The sequence below is a fragment of the Nipponia nippon genome, unplaced genomic scaffold, assembly GCF_047370975.1.
Source record: "Nipponia nippon isolate SJK-2023a ecotype South Korea unplaced genomic scaffold, ASM4737097v1 scaffold_1, whole genome shotgun sequence".
Lineage (NCBI taxonomy): Eukaryota > Metazoa > Chordata > Aves > Pelecaniformes > Threskiornithidae > Nipponia > Nipponia nippon.
The window spans coordinates 164,408,622-164,425,944 of record NW_028262290.1 but is presented as its reverse complement, the minus strand read 5'-3'; the positions used below and the strand labels follow the sequence as shown (position 1 = coordinate 164,425,944).

Sequence of the window (17,323 nt, the reverse complement as noted above, 5' to 3'; positions counted from 1 at the left end):
TAAGCAGGATTTTGCATTTGATTGTGAACATTTTGGGCAGTGTGAACATATATGTGATTTTTTTTTTTTTTCTTTTAAACTGCTTGTCCCACCCCACAGAAGCAGAGGATGCATTTATCAACAAGGAGAAGGTCCAGAAGGAGGTGAAAGCTGCCCTATCAGAAAACGCCACGCTGAGCTGTGAGGTGGCCCAGGAGAAGACTGATGTGAAATGGTACAAGGAGGGGAAACTGATCACCTCCAGCAAGAAGTTCAAGGTGGAGTCGGAGGGCAAATTGCGTCGCCTGGTGGTGGGCCAGGTGGAGAAGAAAGATGCTGGGGAGTACACCTGCGAGGCTGCTGGCCAGAAACTGACCTTCAAGATTGACATCACAGGTGAGGGATTATCTTATTACTTTTTTTTTTTTTTTTTGCTGTAGGTATAAAGGAAGTTTCCTAGTGACATAGATTTACTTCCAGCCTTGGTCTACATGGGTCTGCAACAGAATTTAAGTGGTTATTCTTAAGGGTCAGTATTAAGGGCATGTGTTTGGATGCTTTGGGAAAGAGAAAAGTCCGCTTAGGCTAGTATTCTTTCTGTGATTTTGACAAGGAATGGTTATTAAGAGAAAGGATGTAAGAATAAGACAAGCGTACAACAATCCTTCCACTCTTTAGGAGTCTGTAGTTCCACGCTAAGAATCTGTAGTTTCCATCTCTGATGGGACAGAGTTTTTCTGCCACATCTATACAAGACATGGCTTTGCTGAGAGAATTTGCCAATATGACTTCATGAGGAATTGCACAACACATACGATTTCGAGTGTGAGTTCAGATCAGCATCCAGTAGTTTGTGTATGCTGGTGAATCATCAATGCCTACATTTCTGTCCTTGCTGGTAGTTATTTTTGTGGAAAAGATTACCCAGTACTTCGTTTCTCATCTTCCTTGCTTCTATCTTGCTTGAAAAGATTATGAGGGAAGAATATCTAAATTTGATGTAGATGTTTCTTTTCTGATTGTGAACCAGAAGAAAACCTCAGAGATGCATGCAATTAAAAGCACAGCCCAGGAAGTGATGTGGGATAATACAATTGGATTCAGTACAAAGATTTGCCCTATCTTTCTTTCAATGGATTCACCCAATGCTAGAATCTAATCCTGTCTGTTTAGAAGTGTGTGCATCTATGCAGCCTGGTGCACCAGTCACGCCTCTGAGCTTTATATTTTGGACCCAGCTATGAATGAGGTTATGTATCTTCCACACTGTAGGTGGTTTGTGGCTGGCCTGCTACCAGTGTGGCCTGAGTACAAGCATGATATTACAGCATTGATATTCATGTGACTGCCAGTTGTGGGTCTTGCTGAGGTACAAGCTGCTGTGGTTTAACCCCAGCCAGCAACTAAGCACCACAGAGCTGCTTGCTCACTCATCCCCCCAGCAGGATAGGGGGAAGAGAACTGGAAGGGTAAAAGTAGAGAAAACTTGGGGGTTGAGATAAGAACAGTTTCAAAATTGAAATAAAATAAAGTAGCAATAATACTAATAAAAAATTGTAATGAAAAGGAAAATAACAAAGAGAGAGAAATAAAACCCAAGAAAGACAAGTGGTGCAAATGAAAACAATTGCTCACCACCAACCAACTGATGCCTATCCAGTCCCCGAGCAGTGGACCCTGGCCAACCTTCCCCCCTAGTTTTATTGCTGAGCATGATGTCATATGGTGTGGAATATCCCTTTGGTCAGCTGGGGTCAACTGTCCCGGCTGTGTCCCCTCCCAACTCCTTGTGCACCCCCAGCTGCTCGCTGGTGGGGTGGGGGGAGAAGCAGAAAAGGCCTTGACTCCGTGTAAGCACTGCTCAGCAAGAACTAAAACATCCCTGTGTTATCAGCACTGTTTTCAGCACAAATCCAAAACATTAGCCCCATACTAGCTACTATGAAGAAAATTAACTCTACTCCAGCCAAAACCAGCACACAAGCTTATTGTGTTTCATTCTGTTTGCTCTGCCACGTCTGTGTTCTGTGGTACACGTTGCTGGGCCGTGATCCTACAAGGAAAGTGGAGACGAATCTGCCTCATTCTCCTTTGTGTTTGGCAACTCTTCTTTGTGCCAGAAAAACTATGGTAATACTTATTCCATGGCTCAGTTATGTGACTTTTTTCTATAGCTCTATGCAGGTTGTAGAAATAGTACAGGGTAAGACTGAGATCATTACTTTATTTCAAACAATGAATGCCTTTGATAGCAGAAGCTGTTGGAAAAATTGTAGCAGATTATAACTGAAACTGTGAAAGGCAAAAATTAACAAAGGATCTTATCGCACTGTTTGAAGGAAGAGCTCTCCTTAGGTTCTTGTGGGGGAATCTTCTCATCTGGGACCAGGTGATCGTTATCCTCTGCTGGATGCAACAAAGTGCTTAAGTACTCTCAGCAGCTGTTTGTGCTTGCAACTTAGCCCCAAAGTCTGTCTCTGAGTGAGGGAAGCTGTTGACAGCAATAATGGAGGGTTGCATGAGACTTTTGGATGAAACCCCAAAGATTGGCCTGCTTTTAGGACTTCTGAGAAAGTCATATTCATGAGAGAAAATTTCATGGCTTGGACACTGGGCGTTCATTTTTGGGGAAATAGCACCATCATCTGCAGGTTGATGTGAGGGGGGACCTCACTATCACCAACCTTCTCTGCATCTCGCGTCCTTTCCGTAAACAGGGATAAGAAGAGTGTCCTACCTCATGGAAGTGTTTTTCATATCACAGGCTTTGAGGTACTTGGGTACCATGGAAAGAGAGATAGGCATTTTGTCTGCAAGATATAGATGAGTGTTGCCCAAGACCATTGCTGCCAAAGAGAGGCTATTACTCAGGTTTTGCAAATGGGTAAATACAAGAAAGGAGAACAGAGAACAGGCTCCCTCTTGCCACTGAGAGATTTACTGGTCACTTTAAAGGCAGAAATGGTGGGAGTCATTTGGATTCTCCTTCAAGACTGCTGAGGAAGTGTGCTAGATCCCTAGATCACCTTTTTTTTTTTTTTTTTCCACCTTGCTGTTGATTAAAGATACAACTGAGCAGGAGTACCAACTAGACTTTGTGTAAGATGTACCATTCCCCTGAGGAAATTCAAACAACTAAAAGCTCTCACTGAAGAGAGTTGCCTAGGATGGAACATAACGTGAGCTTAGGAGTCCCTCACTCAGCCTCCTTGTGTAACCTCCATTGCTCTGTACTGAAGGGCAAAACTTCTACCTAGAGTGAGGGTGAGAGCCAAAATGAACAAATTAGCCTGTAGGAGAACACTTTCTAGGAGCATTGGCTTGTTTTCTTCAGAAGTGGGGCACAAAGAGCTCTGAAACATGAAACCCACACTCTTTGCATCATGGCCCTACTTCTTCCCTTGTCTACATATTTCTGGTGCTAGAGTATTCTTAACCTCCTTCATGAGCTTGGATCCCTCTCGACTTTTGGCAAATCTTGCTTTATTACTACAGTTCCTGACCCCAGAGACACAGCTTTCCGGCAGTTGTCCTTTTTTTTCCATTCCTTATTTGTTCTTTGCCTTTTAAAGGATTTTTAAAGGGCAGTTACATATTTTTCAGCTGGCCTGGCTGATCTTTTCCTTCCTGCTTTTCCACTGGGTGAGATGTAGATTCTGAACACTTTAGTGTGAAGATACCAGGTTCCACATTGAGTCTTGAACAAATTGTTCATCTTTTCATCCTTAATCAGTTCTCATAATTCATACAAGTTTGCGAGTTCCAAATAAGTGTGTTAAAGAGAGATTTTTGTTAGTTCCCATGCCCAGCTTCTAAAATGATGTTCTTGGAATTTACCAAAACCAAGCCTAAAATCAAGTTACTGTTCTTAATTCAATGTCTGCCTGATTGAAGAATTTGACAGCTATTGGAAATCCAAGATGCTACCAGCACAGCTTCAGCAGAGGCAACCAAGATGACTAGAGGGCTGGAGTACATGTTGTATTTGTTCAGACTGGAGAACAGAAGGCAAAAGGGAGCTTTTATTGCAGCCTGCAGCTATCTAATGGGAGGGTATAGAGTCCGCAGCTCCGCCTGCTTCTCAAAGATGCATGGTGATAGGAGAAGAGGCAAAGTATACAAGCTGAAACATGGGAGGTTCTGAAAAGATATTAGGAAAAACTTGCACCATGAGAGTGGTCAAGCTCTGGAACAGGAGCCTTTAGGTTGTGAGATCTCCATTGCTGGAGATATTCAGAACTCAGTGGGACATGGCCCTGAGTAACTCGATGTAATTTTATCTGCTATGAGTGGGGAAGTGGGACTGGATGACCTCCAGAGATCACTCCTAACCTAAATCATTTTATGACTGTGATTTTGTACTATTAGTAGCACATGTTCTGTAGAACATATGTGGGAAGTGATGCTGTTCCATAAGGACACAACCCCCTATAAATCTTTGTGAAGGTACTCCGGTCATTATGCATCTATTTCATAACCTTCACTGGTTTTTTTTCCTGAAAATTACTTGGACACAAATATGGAGACAGTGCTGGCAAATGAAGGATCCTGCCTGGAACATGTCCTGTTTCCATATGCAGCCCAGTCTTTTCTGTGAGTGAACAGAACATGCCCTGCTTACCCAAGAGAGCCCATCCTGCTTGGCCTGCAGAGATTGACTGTATAGAGTGTGTGTAGGAAAGTTGATGTAAGCTTGAAGATCAGGCATGGCAGTTCTTCTTGCTGCCCAAATGAGCAGTAGCCAGAAACTGTGTTGTCTGGAAGCAAGCTTTTCCTGCCAGTGCTTCCTCAAGCATTTGCTTAATTCTGAATCTGATAGCCTTTTTAATTTCACAGCTGCTTTATTTGAACTGTAGTCTACCAGGTGGACTCCCTTTGAAAACCTGGTACGATATGACCTTGGAGGCAAAGCTTTTATTTTCACAGGCTTTTCTCTAGATTTTTTCCTTCTTTCCAATCTTGCAGATGATGTGTTTGAAAACAAAGACAAAGTGCAAAAGGAGGTGAAGGCAGTGCTGAAGGAGAACACCACACTGAGCTGCGAGGTGGCCCAGGAGAAGACCGATGTGAAATGGTACAAGGAGGGGAAACTGATCACCTCCAGCAAGAAGTTCAAGGTGGAGTCGGAGGGCAAATTGCGTCGCCTGGTGGTGGGCCAGGTGGAGAAGAAAGATGCTGGGGAGTACACCTGCGAGGCTGCTGGCCAGAAACTGACCTTCAAGGTTCTTGTCACAGGTGGGAGATACGTTGGTTTTCATCACTGAGTGGTCCATGACTTCCCTTTCAGACAGAGCAAACTCAATCGCTCTCTAGGCTCCAGGGTCTGTGTAGCCTAGATGCTCATTGAGCAGTGAGGTTGATGAGTGCATCCACTGTCACACAGATGCCTACAGCTCGAGGTCTTCATCTGTGAGATGAATCCCACTCAGTGGTGCCTGTTGTTTTCTGATGTCAGAGTAAGGAAAAATTAAACAAGTTTACATATGCTGTTGTGATTTCTAGGGATAAAGGTAGGGTCAGCTCCCAGACGTGTAGGCAAATAGGTCTGGAATCATGCTCAAGAAGAACCTAGAGTGGGCCAGGCTTACGCTGGAGTCCCAGTGTCGGATGAGATTGGGTTCTTATACGTGCATTACATGAAGGAACAGAGTGTGAAATTTCTTGTGGATCCATGGGGATGGGAAGAGCCTTAACTCCCGGGGCATTGGTTTGTTTTGCTCAGAAAGGACTGATGTGTTTCCTCAGGCTGTACAGGGGGCCAGGTCTTGTCCGAGTGTGTCTTAGCTGTGAGTGGCACCATTCCAAAGTGACAGAGCTGTGGGAAGGTCTTGTAAGCAGGATTTTGCATTTGATTGTGAACATTTTGGACAGTGTGAACATATATGTGATTTTTTTTTTTTCTTTTAAACTGCTTGTCCCACCCCACAGAAGCAGAGGATGCATTTATCAACAAGGAGAAGGTGCAGAAAGAGGTGAAAGCTGCCCTATCAGAAAACGCCACGCTGAGCTGCGAGGTGGCCCAGGAGAAGACCGATGTGAAATGGTACAAGGAGGGGAAACTGATCACCTCCAGCAAGAAGTTCAAGGTGGAGTCGGAGGGCAAATTGCGTCGCCTGGTGGTGGGCCAGGTGGAGAAGAAAGATGCTGGGGAGTACACCTGCGAGGCTGCTGGCCAGAAACTGACCTTCAAGCTTGACGTCACAGGTGAGAGAAGATTCTTTTGCCCATCATTCCTATTTGTAGAATATTTATAAAAGTAATAGTACTGCATAATTTTTTTTTTTTCTTGTTATGCTTCAAATTTTTGGAGAACATCATTGGGATGGCCTAGCTCTGATGTGGAAATGTGACAGAGAGTTACAAATACAGTTCTCTTTACATCTTCTATGTAAAACTCTATGAAACACTTAAAACAGGGAGTTGCATCCTTGTAAGAACTTTGGGAGGTAATCATTGCTGTAGGAAAAGGGCTGTGAAAAAGAAAGTACTGATTGTGCATCTCTGTCCTCACATGTTGGTGCAACGAGAACAAATCTGCACCACAGCTGATTCTCAATGCGTTTCAGAGCAGGGTCATGTTGGAGAGCAGTTGGGTGTCTGCCCAACATCTTCACTCTTTCTTTCTCTTGGAAGGGCTTGTTTCAGCCTGAGGGGAGAATACAGCAGTAAGGCTTTGATATATGTTAAGGTCTCTAAGGTGTCAGGTAAATGGCAACTAGGGTAGGAAGGTGTCATGGAGAGTCATTCCAGATGCATTGCCCTACTGGGGCTGTAGAGTGGTAGAATGGATTGAGCTTTCCAACTCACTGCCTGCCTCCTGATCCTTTTGCAAGTGGTATGACTAACATGTCTTCCGGAGAACAAGGGGATTTCACCATTTGGATGTAAGGATGTAAGATGAGATGATCTTTTCTCAAGGTTGCGTGAGAAGTAATAACACAGTCCTGAACATGTCAGTCCTGGTCTAGCACCCTTCTCCCTTAACAGAATGACATAAGAGGCAGCAGAGGCAGCTATTGAGAACCAAAGAAATCAACGTTATGGGGCTGTGACACAGCACAGGACAGCTCCTGCCTCTAAAAATTTGTTAGTTTGCACTCAGCTTCAACCAAAATGTATCTTGCCTTGACTGGATCCTGCCATACAACGCTCTTATGAACCATCCAGATGATCTTCTAGCTTACTGCTGTCAATGTTAATCTTTGTGTGATTTGTGACAAAGTAACAAAAAGCTTTAAAAAACAAACGCCCCCCCCCCCTCCAAAACCCCACCACAAAACAGTTTACATGTTCTTCCAATAGCTTTAGATGTTTATTTTCAAGTCAGAGGCATGGTTTCCAGTGTTACCTGTAAGTCATAAGGGGATTGGGCAACATCATATCTTGGAGACACTTTGAATTTCTCTCTCTTTTCAGAGGCAGAAATTGTGTTTACAAACAAGGACAAGGTCCAGAAGGAGGTGAAAGCTGCCTTATCAGAAAACACCACACTGAGCTGCGAGGTGGCCCAGGAGAAGACCGATGTGAAATGGTACAAGGAGGGGAAACTGATCACCTCCAGCAAGAAGTTCAAGGTGGAGTCGGAGGGCAAATTGCGTCGCCTGGTGGTGGGCCAGGTGGAGAAGAAAGATGCTGGGGAGTACACCTGCGAGGCTGCTGGCCAGAAACTGACCTTCAAGCTTGACATCACAGGTGGGACATACTTTGAATTACAGGAGAGGATAATAAATGGATTATAAAGAGGATAATAAACCTGTAATAACTATTACACTATGACTCAGTTGTAATAGCCTGCTCTTTGTTGCAGGCTGTAGGGTTCACCTGATTTTCTCTACCTGATTGCCTGGATTTGCAGAAATGGGAATATTTGGCTTTAGCATGGCACAAAGGCCTATTTTATTCTTAGTCTACGTAATAATAGTTGCAGGTATAAATATAATAGAAATAATAATCAACGTATTACTCAGATCTCTCCCATTCCTGGGATCTCAAAGGGTGATTCTTGTGCATTGAATTTCTTGAAAGGAAAGAGCCACTCAAAAATCCCTTTCTTGTTAGACTTCCAATCCTATTTCTGAAAACTGAGAGGCTGGAATATGGTTTTGTCATTTGCAATTTCAGCAGCAGCATGCCTCAAGATGGGTTGAAAACTCACATGTTTTCTGAATTTGGGCTGTTATGTGTTTGAGATCTCAGCCTTCTGAAATGCCTCACTACTTCTGCCAGGTGCTAAGTGTCCCTGTCATGAAAGATTCCCAGCAACTGGTCTTTTGGAACAGGAATCACAAGGTGCCCAAACTTTTTTAAGCATGTGATGCTAAAGGGAGTGTTGATGTTGCAACAGTCTTGGGTACCTTGCCAGCCATGATCCTGACCTACCTGAGCACTGTAGGGAGATCATATTTCCTTTGTGCCTTTGACAGTCACGTTTGTGAAAGTGGGAGAGACTATGAAGAGTGTGTTTCAGAAGCCTATAGTCCTATATTTGTGTCCTAGGCCTTAAGCAAAAGGAATTTGGGAGGTTTTGGTGATACGCAGGACAGATGTTCTTTGGGAACATTTGAATTAAATATTTTTTGCATGGTGGCTTGCAACCATAGGATCGATGTCATGGACCCTCTTGGCCCTTTCCATTCCTGGGCTCTTCCCTATTTTCTACATGGTGATTCAGTCACACAGAAGGGTAGGTATTGCCCAGTGAAGGCAATTGGTTTTGGCAAGTGACAAACTAAATAATTTCCAAACCAGTGCACAGAAATCTGTGAGATTGATCTCATTTTAAGCCCTCAATCAATATATTCTTCCTTTTCTGCACTCAGAGCCCCAACCTGCATTTATAAACCAGGAAAAGGTCCAGAAGGAGGTGAATGCTGTCCTGACGGAAAGTGCCACCCTCAGCTGTGAGGTAGCACAGGATGCAACCGAAGTGAAATGGTACAAGGATGGAAGACTGCTCATTTCCTCTAGAAAATTCACAATAGAAACTGTGGGCAAAACTCGGCGCCTGGTTATACAGCAGCTGGAGAAGAAAGATGCTGGAGAATACATCTGTGAGGCTGCAGGCCAGAAGCTGACCTTCAAGTTGGAAGCAACTGGTGAGGATTCACCTAAGCAGCTCTCTGTGTGGCTTAGAGGAAAACTGGATATTCCCTATCCAGTGGCCAAGGTGCAGCCACTGTTTTCCCTGGAGCAACATCGGTGAAACACATCACACATTAATTTGACCATTTTAATCAAGCAGTGTGGAGGTGGGAAATTTGGCTGAAGACTTTTTTTGGCTATGGAAATGCTATATAGTTTTTTGCTTAGTGTCTCCTTCGCACACCCCCTCGCCCAACCTTTTTAAATGGTGGGGAGCTGAAAGCAGAAGTGGGAAGTTTTAAAGAGCAGAGAAAGGTGACTAAGAAAAACTGGTCTGCTGCTGTGTGTGCCCCCAAACTGCTCAGTTTTGTGGTAAAGCATTGTACAAGACAGAAGAAGCCAAGAGAAAGGGAATAGAGCAAGCAGAAAAGAAAATAGGCTGTAAATTCAGGTTTAGCATATTAATATTTCTTCTTAATTAGATCCAAAATCCTAAAAATGGGAGAGGAAATAATTATAGAGGTCATTTTACTTCGAAGAAACAAGCTTTTTGTGGGCAGTAGATAAAATGTATATTTGCATTTCCTTTCCTTTGCTCCTATTTTAAGCAGAAGCTCTGGGTTCCCTGACAGATCATTTTCTTTCTTCTTGCTCAGCAAAAGATTACACGAGCCACAAATATTCAGCCATATTCCCTGGGTTATTACAGATTATGGATGAGCTGGTGTTGTGGGTCATGAAGAGAAAGTAATAGAAAATTGCTGTGTTAAGGATTTGAGATTTAGGTTATTTTCCTATTTTAATGTCTTTCCTAGAACCAGAGGCTAAATTTGAAAAGAAAGCTGTCCGGAAAGAGCCTCTCATTGTTCAAGAACATGAAAGCATCACACTGACTACTTCAGTAACACCCGAAACTGCTGCAGTCAAGTGGTTCAAGGATGGAACAGAAATCAAGGCGAGCAAGAAATACGAGATCAAGAGTGAGGGGGCATCCAGGACCCTGACGCTGAACCTGGCTGAGAGCACAGACACTGCTGTGTACACTTGCCAGACAAAGAGCGACAAGCAGGAATTCAAAGTACAGGTGAAAGGTGAGCAGAGCAGTGCACAGGTCGTGTCCCAGCCCAACAGCTATGTTTCCCTCATGGTAGGGTGGAGGTGAAATCCAAACTCTCTCTAAAACTGTTCCAGCCTCAGGACTTGAATTGCTGTTGCAGCTGCTGTAGCTGCCCCACCATGGGTCAGCAAAGTTCTCCTGCTTCCAAATATCCAATTTTTGTCCTTTGCTGGCCACTTGGGGGAAAAAGGAGGCCTGTGATGGGTGCTTTTCCTGGTGTCTGCTCCACACTGTCATCACACTGTTTCTGTCTCCTCCTAACCCCAGTAGCTGGGACATGGCAGAGCCTTAGCTCTTCCTCACTCTGCTCACCGGCATGAACAAGCTGATGAGGATATAGAGGGATGTTGTGTGAGGAGAAGATTTGTGAGTTAATCACATGGGGAATCCTGTTCAAAGGCACTGTTCTTGCTTTACAGAATGATAATGATATTAAAATTCTATGTCAAAGGAATCTCCCTAAATTTCCACCTTTCTGGTTTGTTTCTGTCTACTGTGATCCTCAAATCTGTTGGGTTTTTGGTTTTGTTTTTCTTTTAAAGCTGGCCAGAAATGGTTTGTTAGAACAGGTTTATTTTTTTTTCTCATCATTTTCCTTCTTCTTCATCTCAGAAATCCCAGTCAAGTTTGCCAAAAAACTTGAAGCTGTTAATGCTGAGATTGGAGGCAGTGTCTCTTTGACCTGTGACGTGAGCCATGCCAAAGGAAAGGTGGTGTGGCGCAGGAATGGAGTTCAGGTCAAGCCCAGCAAGCGTTTCCAGATTCATGAGGAAGGGGTCAAGCGAACACTGACAATAACAGGGATTCGGGCTGAGGATGAGGGAGAGTACTCCTGCGAGTCCAGAGATGACAAGAGCAGCATTACCATCACCCCCAAAGGTACGTCTGTAGAACTACATGGTGACAATGTGGAGGGATCCTTGGGTTTTGTCCTCAGCCATTACAATGCTGCAAAGCTGAGTTTGTTCATGTGTTTGTGCTGTCTCCTGCGTTGACACCAAAATACAAAACTCCACTTCCTCTCTGTGTCAGTGGAACCTCTATTAGTGAAGGACATAACGATTTTGAGACCTGTTGAGCTCAGGTCTCTTAATATGTGGGCAAATTGACCCTCATATTGCATTTGAGGCTAGAATTAAGTATCCTAAACCTAAGATGGGATTTTTTTTCCCACTGTTTGCTTCTCTCTTCTGGCATCTTTATACACAAAACTTACTCGGACATGGAAAACGTAATGACCCATTATTGTGATCACTTACTGTAAGTAATAAAAATTGATGCTTCCAATAAAATCATCGAACTTTTGGCTCTTTGAAGGCATTTATGCTATGTCTTAAAGATAGGCTCCTAAATGTTTTATTCCTATGCATCAGCTCCCAGAGTAGTGAAATTCGTTACGAGTCTCAACAGCGTGGTCTCTGAGGAAGGAAAAGAGGCTGTGTTCAAGTGCACCGTCTCTCCCAGTGATGCCGTGGTCACTTGGCTCAGGAACGGTGTCAAGATTGAAGCCAGCAAGAAGTACGTGATCTCGCAGAAGGACACCAAGCACAGCCTCACCATCACTGATCTGACACTGGAAGATGCAGCTGAAATCTCCGCCAATGCTGAGGGTGTGGAAAGCACAGCCAATCTCAGAGTCCGAGGTAGGAGGTGATAATGTCCCTTTGACAGGCCATCACTGATGATGTTTTATGTGGCCTTCTTTCTGACTGATTTTGTTAGCAGTAGGGAAATTCTGCTTTCTCATCATTAAATATGGGTGCTCAGAACACATTGGGACTGGAGATACATGAGCCACCATTTTAATTCTCTCAAAGCTTGTTTTCTGGATCCTCTACTTTCTCACTAATATTTCTTCTCCTTTGACAGAGGCCTCAATCTCATTCAAGAAGAAACTGGAGCCCAGAACAGTTGAAGAGAGGGACACAGTGACCTTGGAGGTAGAGCTGACCAAGCCTGCAGAGGTGAAGTGGATGAGGAACAGCATCGTATTGAAGCCCAGTGAAAAAATAGAGATCAAAGCTGATGGAACAAAGCATACCTTGGTGGTTAAGGACATCTCCTTTGCAGACAGGGGCTTCTACTGCTGTGAGAGTCCTGATGACAAGACCCAAGCCAAGATCAATGTGGAAAGTAAGTTGAATGATCTCCAGTTCTATAAATACCCTGGACAGGGTTTGGAGGTGGATTCTGGTCTCTTCCATTATTATAATGGCCCTGCCACCCCCACTTGTGCCATGGGGACACGGGGACACAACCATGGGCTTGGCCACCATGACTGAGAGGAGGTGGAAGCAAGGGCAGTAAAGGGAGGACAGCTGGCTGATTCTTGCTGCCTCCATCTCATCCCACCAGCTTTCAGTCATGCCATTGACCATTAAGCTTCTTAGCTGCTTCTTCTCTTTCCTCTGAAATTTCTCACTCTGGTACACTCTGTTTTTTCCTTCGTATGGCTTTTAGCAAACCATTCCTTCTTCAGCCAACCATTGCCTTAATTCTTCTCGCAAACCACCTCTTTCAGAATGTCTCTTTATATTCAGTCAGGGTTAAAAATACTCCAGAAGCAAATCTTCTATCTGAGGGTGCTGCCCTTTTCAAGTAAGCTAATGGTGTCTCAGCTGTAGTCCTGTACTTCTGTCCTTTTTCCTACCTCCTTTCATCATGATTGTTACAGGACAGATGAAGACAGGACTTAAGCACTTAAGGACTATCTAATTTTCTCTGTAAAGCCCCTGCCACCAATTGGTGCTGTGTAGGTTATAAATAATAGGTAAGGAAGGACTCAATAACAGAATTCAAGTATATAAAAGGCTGTTATAAAGTGGAAAGGAACAATCTGTTCTCCATGTGGAAATAAAGGCAGGAAATAATGGACTTCAATTGCAATGAGAAAGATCCAGGTTATAGAATAAAAAAGCTTTTTAATGGTTGGCTGACCGAATATGTTGTCTGGAGAGGTTTTGGAGCTTCCATCACGGGCTTAAGAAAAGGTTTGTGAAATATCTGTCTGGGATGATGTAAAGAGCTGAGCATGGCCAAGAGCAGGAGAGAAAGGCTAGATAATTTTTCTAGGTATTTCCAGCCCTGTAATATTGTCGTTTTCTGATGATATTAAAGATATAAAAAATTGATAACAGACTGTCTCATATGGAGTAGGGTTTGTCAAATAACTTTCATGGACTGCTAAGACAGCTTCACCTTCAAAATCTTCCTGGCTGACAGTTGTCAAAACCCCACTGCACTGCTTTAGCATCCTGATATGGGGCAGTTATCACTTTTATTGGCAGTTGCTCATCTTTTTTTCCAAACTGAATAGCTCTAGAAAAAACCCAGACGTTATCAGTGACTAGCAGCTGGTAGATTAGGCTTGGATTCGTGCAGCCTAAATCTAGCACATCACTTTCAGCTCCTTCTGTAGCCAACAGAGAGAAAAAAAGACCCCCAGAGAGTGTTTTAAGTCTTAGATGCACTGAATTATCTCCTGGAGTGTCTTTCTGACCATTCAAGGAACCAGGAGTGACTCTGATCCTGATTTAGAACTAGGTTCAGGTTTACTGTCTCAGTTAAATGGGATGAATTGGGTTCACAGAAGATAAAGAAATACAGCACTTCCATGGTCACAAGGTGTTGGAAGAATGCAGTGCAGTATGGGACAGTTTGCTGCTCCATTCTCTTTCACACGTTGCATCCCAAGGCATTTTTTTTTTTTTTTCCAGACTCTGGGTGATACTGAATTTCCTTCCAGCAAGATGTTTCAGCAGTTGGTTGTAGATTGTTATACCTGGTTTTAGGCACTGTCTGTTGCTGTAGCCAAGTAGTAAAAACAAAAATGATGGAACAGTGTTTACTTAGGAAGTAATTGGGTAGTCTTGATAGATGCCAACAGTGTTTTGTGCAAGGTGAGTCATGCAAGCACAAATGTGTATCTGACTCTGGCTTATAAACTTCCTATTCTGATGGAGAGAGAGGATTTCGGGTTGTGCTTCCCAGGCACCCAGCTGCATTCTCATCACGCTTAGTGTCACTGTAAAAAGTACCTCCTCTGTTGATAAACTGAGATAGTTTCATGCAGTGATGGAAACTCAAGGTGATCTGAGAGTGACCATGATCAAAAAGGAGAATCGGCTCCCCATAGCAGGGAATTCTTTTCGCATATGAACATCCAGGCCTTAGTTATGAGATGCAGCAGGAAAGGAGCCATATACAAGAATCTCACATGTATTCTGCATCCAAGTCCTCCAGCTGAGACGGCACCAAGCTCTTGCACTGCTTTACAGCAAAAGCAAGACTCTAAAAGTAGAAGTCTAAAATTATGTTCCATTTTTTTAGCATTTAAGCTAATGGCCTCTTTTCAGCAGGATGTGTTAGAGCTTACATTGAGGTCAGCGGAAGTTCTTTAAATGCTCACGGTCTGGAGAACAGAGCTACTACTATTTGGTGCTCAGCTTTAGGTTAAGAAGCCTGATTTTAGAGGACCTTTATTTAAAAACACCAAGCTGGACTGATACTGTTTGGTTTGAGACTGGTTTCAGAGAAAGGCAAATAAGAAATAGCTATGTGAAAATCTGTTGATTTACTCCAGTATAAAAGTTGCTTCTTCAAAAGACAAGCATCTGTTCTGATCTTAAGATGCCAGGAGACCCTAAAAACAACTGAGCTGCTCAAACCAATAACATATCTGGCTGAATATCTATTTTCAGTTGCAACCAGAAGGAGATGTTTGTGGAAGACCTAAATAAGTAAGTCGTGGGTAAAGTAATCCTTCCTCTGATACACCTCTAAGCTTTCAGCAGGGAAAAGCATAATTAGGTCAATTAATTATAGCAGAAATTATACTGGGAACATGAGTATGAAATTTCAAATCTCTTGACACAATATATTGTCTATTAAAATAAATCCTGTAAAAGTTCTACCATTCCCCAACTGTTGCTGCTTTATGACAAGACCTTTGAAAAAGTGAATTTTTTTTTTTTCTGTCCTACATAGAACACCAGGTGAGGATATATCCAGGAGGCCACTTACTGAGTTAGAAATTGTTATGCTATTTAGTTAATGTTTTTGCAAGTCCCTTTTGCTATCTGCTTGGAATAACTTCAGTTTGATCCTCGGTCCAGTCACTGTTTGAGGGGCTGGAGTATCTATTAACCTGGGGAAAGGCTAGACAGTAGCAGGTACACTGTGTTCAGTTTAGAGAGTGAGGTACCCTGGGGGGATAGGGACCAGCTGCAAAATCAGATCAGAAACTGGGGACTGATGCAACTTCTAGTGAGCAAAGCCAGGAGAGCTGGTGTCTTAGTTTGCAAAGCAAAGAACAAGCTCCTGGAAGTGTCTTTACTTCCTCATTTGTCTGGTTCAAGACATGTCCTTGGGGAATATTTGTGTTTAAGTGGTCATGACCTTGGAGAAGACCATGAGAGAGGAATCGGTGTGGTTTCCTTGAGAGAGGGGTTAGTCAGGAGCTTACGTAAGATGCATATGCTCCTCTGTAAACCTGATGTGAGGTGTAATAGCAACACAGGGGACAGGAAAGGTGTAAGGAGCTGGCATTACATGGAGTCCACCACCACCCTCCTGGGGGGAACACTACTATGCTTCTACCCAGTTTGTTAATAAAGCTATAGCCTACTTATATCACCTTTGGAGAAACAGTTTGTTCCCTGCTGTCCCTCCTGTGGCACAGGGGTAGGTGCCATCAGGAGATGTTTGAGCCTCAGAGAGGCTATGGTATCCTCAGCCCAGGAGCTGGGTCCAGACCATGACCACAGAACAGAGCCCACAGCCCACTCCTGGTCACGTTTGCATTCAGATCCTGGCTGAATGTGGATTAACTCTGCTAAACATGCACTAGGCAGGCCGAAATATTCCCAGGAGACCCATAAGGAGTTGAAGGTTTTTGTGAGTAATTCATGGCTTTGTAGAGGGTTTTTTGTTGTTGTTGTTTGTTTTGTTTTGTTTTTTTTTTAATTGGCAACTTAATTTCTTTTAAGAGTGAGTCAAGTTTAAACACTAAATCCATTTTACTGGTTGATAGGGCACCGATGTCTCTGTCTTGTAGAGGGAACAGGTAATATCCACCCAAAACACAGATGCTTTGTCCCCTAAGCTGTGAGGGGTCAACGCACTTCACACTGTGCTGTGAACTTTTTTTTTCCTTTTACTAAAAGCTTTTTTCTCTCCCTGTTACTTCCCTCCCTCCCTTGTTTTATTCCTAGTTGAAGAGCAGCACAATGTTGTTTATTCCTTTATGCTCTATTAATCTCTAATGATCATCTTTCTCCTGAACCATGCTTGAACAGTAGGTATTTTCAGCAACATCTCTCTTGTTGTACAGCACAGGGAGCCTGGTCCCAGTGTAAATAACAGTAGTGTTATCTTTTTCTAGAGTGATTCTTCCTCATGATTATTGGTGACCATATCACCCAGCACAGGAACGCCTCTACTCCTGTGTGTGTGTACAACTTCAAAGCTTATTTCTGCCATAGACAGTGAGTGTGGTGGACCTTGATAGAAAAAGGGCCAGTTTGCCCTTTTTCTGCAATGTTTGGCTGACTTGTTTGTCCCAGCTGAAAGCATCCATTTTAAGAACAGCAGCTGTGCTAGCAGTATGGTCGTGAACAGGTTTTATTTCCTGCAAAGGTGGTTGTTTAATTGGCAGGTACCTGCATAAGAAATAGGGAAATAATCTATTTTGGAAGTCTTCAGGCTGTTTCACAGCTGTTGGTGTGAGATCTCCAACTTGTCCTTGTTGTTTTTTCAGTGAGGCAGATCAAGCTGGTGAAAGGTCTTCAGCCCCTCGAAGTCTCTGAGAAAGGGACCGTCACCTTTGAGGTGGAAGTGTCGCACGAGGACGTGGAAGGGACCTGGCAGAAGGATGGCGTTCGGCTGAAGCCTTCACAGAATATCAGTATGAGTGTCCTGGGGAAGAAACATTCACTGACTCTTTCTTCAGTGACTCTTGAAGATGCAGGACTCATCTCCTTCAAAGCAGATGGCATTCATTCATCAGGGAGGCTCACTGTGAGAGGTACGGAGACCCAAAAGTCTCAGGCCCTGGTCAGTGTGGGACACGGTTGTCTTCTCCTGACCCAGAGAGCGAGCTTTTAAGAGAGCAACAGGTGTTCTTTGTAACTGCAAGGGATGTTAAGC

The 17,323-nt window shown here is 43.5% G+C and overlaps 1 protein-coding gene across 5 annotated transcripts in view; it reads left to right on the top strand.

The window, feature by feature from the left end:
* The window catches only part of OBSCN (obscurin, cytoskeletal calmodulin and titin-interacting RhoGEF), a 196,106-nt gene that overhangs the window by 42,571 nt on the left and 136,212 nt on the right, over positions 1–17,323 (top strand). For all 5 annotated transcript variants that reach the window (XM_087731710.1, XM_087731701.1, XM_087731692.1 and 2 more), the window contains 10 exons: positions 100–375; positions 4,945–5,214; positions 5,908–6,183; positions 7,396–7,671; positions 8,799–9,074; positions 9,876–10,151; positions 10,790–11,056; positions 11,551–11,820; positions 12,047–12,310; positions 16,935–17,201. In XM_087731710.1, coding sequence (XP_087587836.1) covers positions 100–375; positions 4,945–5,214; positions 5,908–6,183; positions 7,396–7,671; positions 8,799–9,074; positions 9,876–10,151; positions 10,790–11,056; positions 11,551–11,820; positions 12,047–12,310; positions 16,935–17,201 — 2,718 coding nt within the window. The remainder of the gene's footprint in view (positions 1–99; positions 376–4,944; positions 5,215–5,907; positions 6,184–7,395; positions 7,672–8,798; positions 9,075–9,875; positions 10,152–10,789; positions 11,057–11,550; positions 11,821–12,046; positions 12,311–16,934; positions 17,202–17,323) is intronic.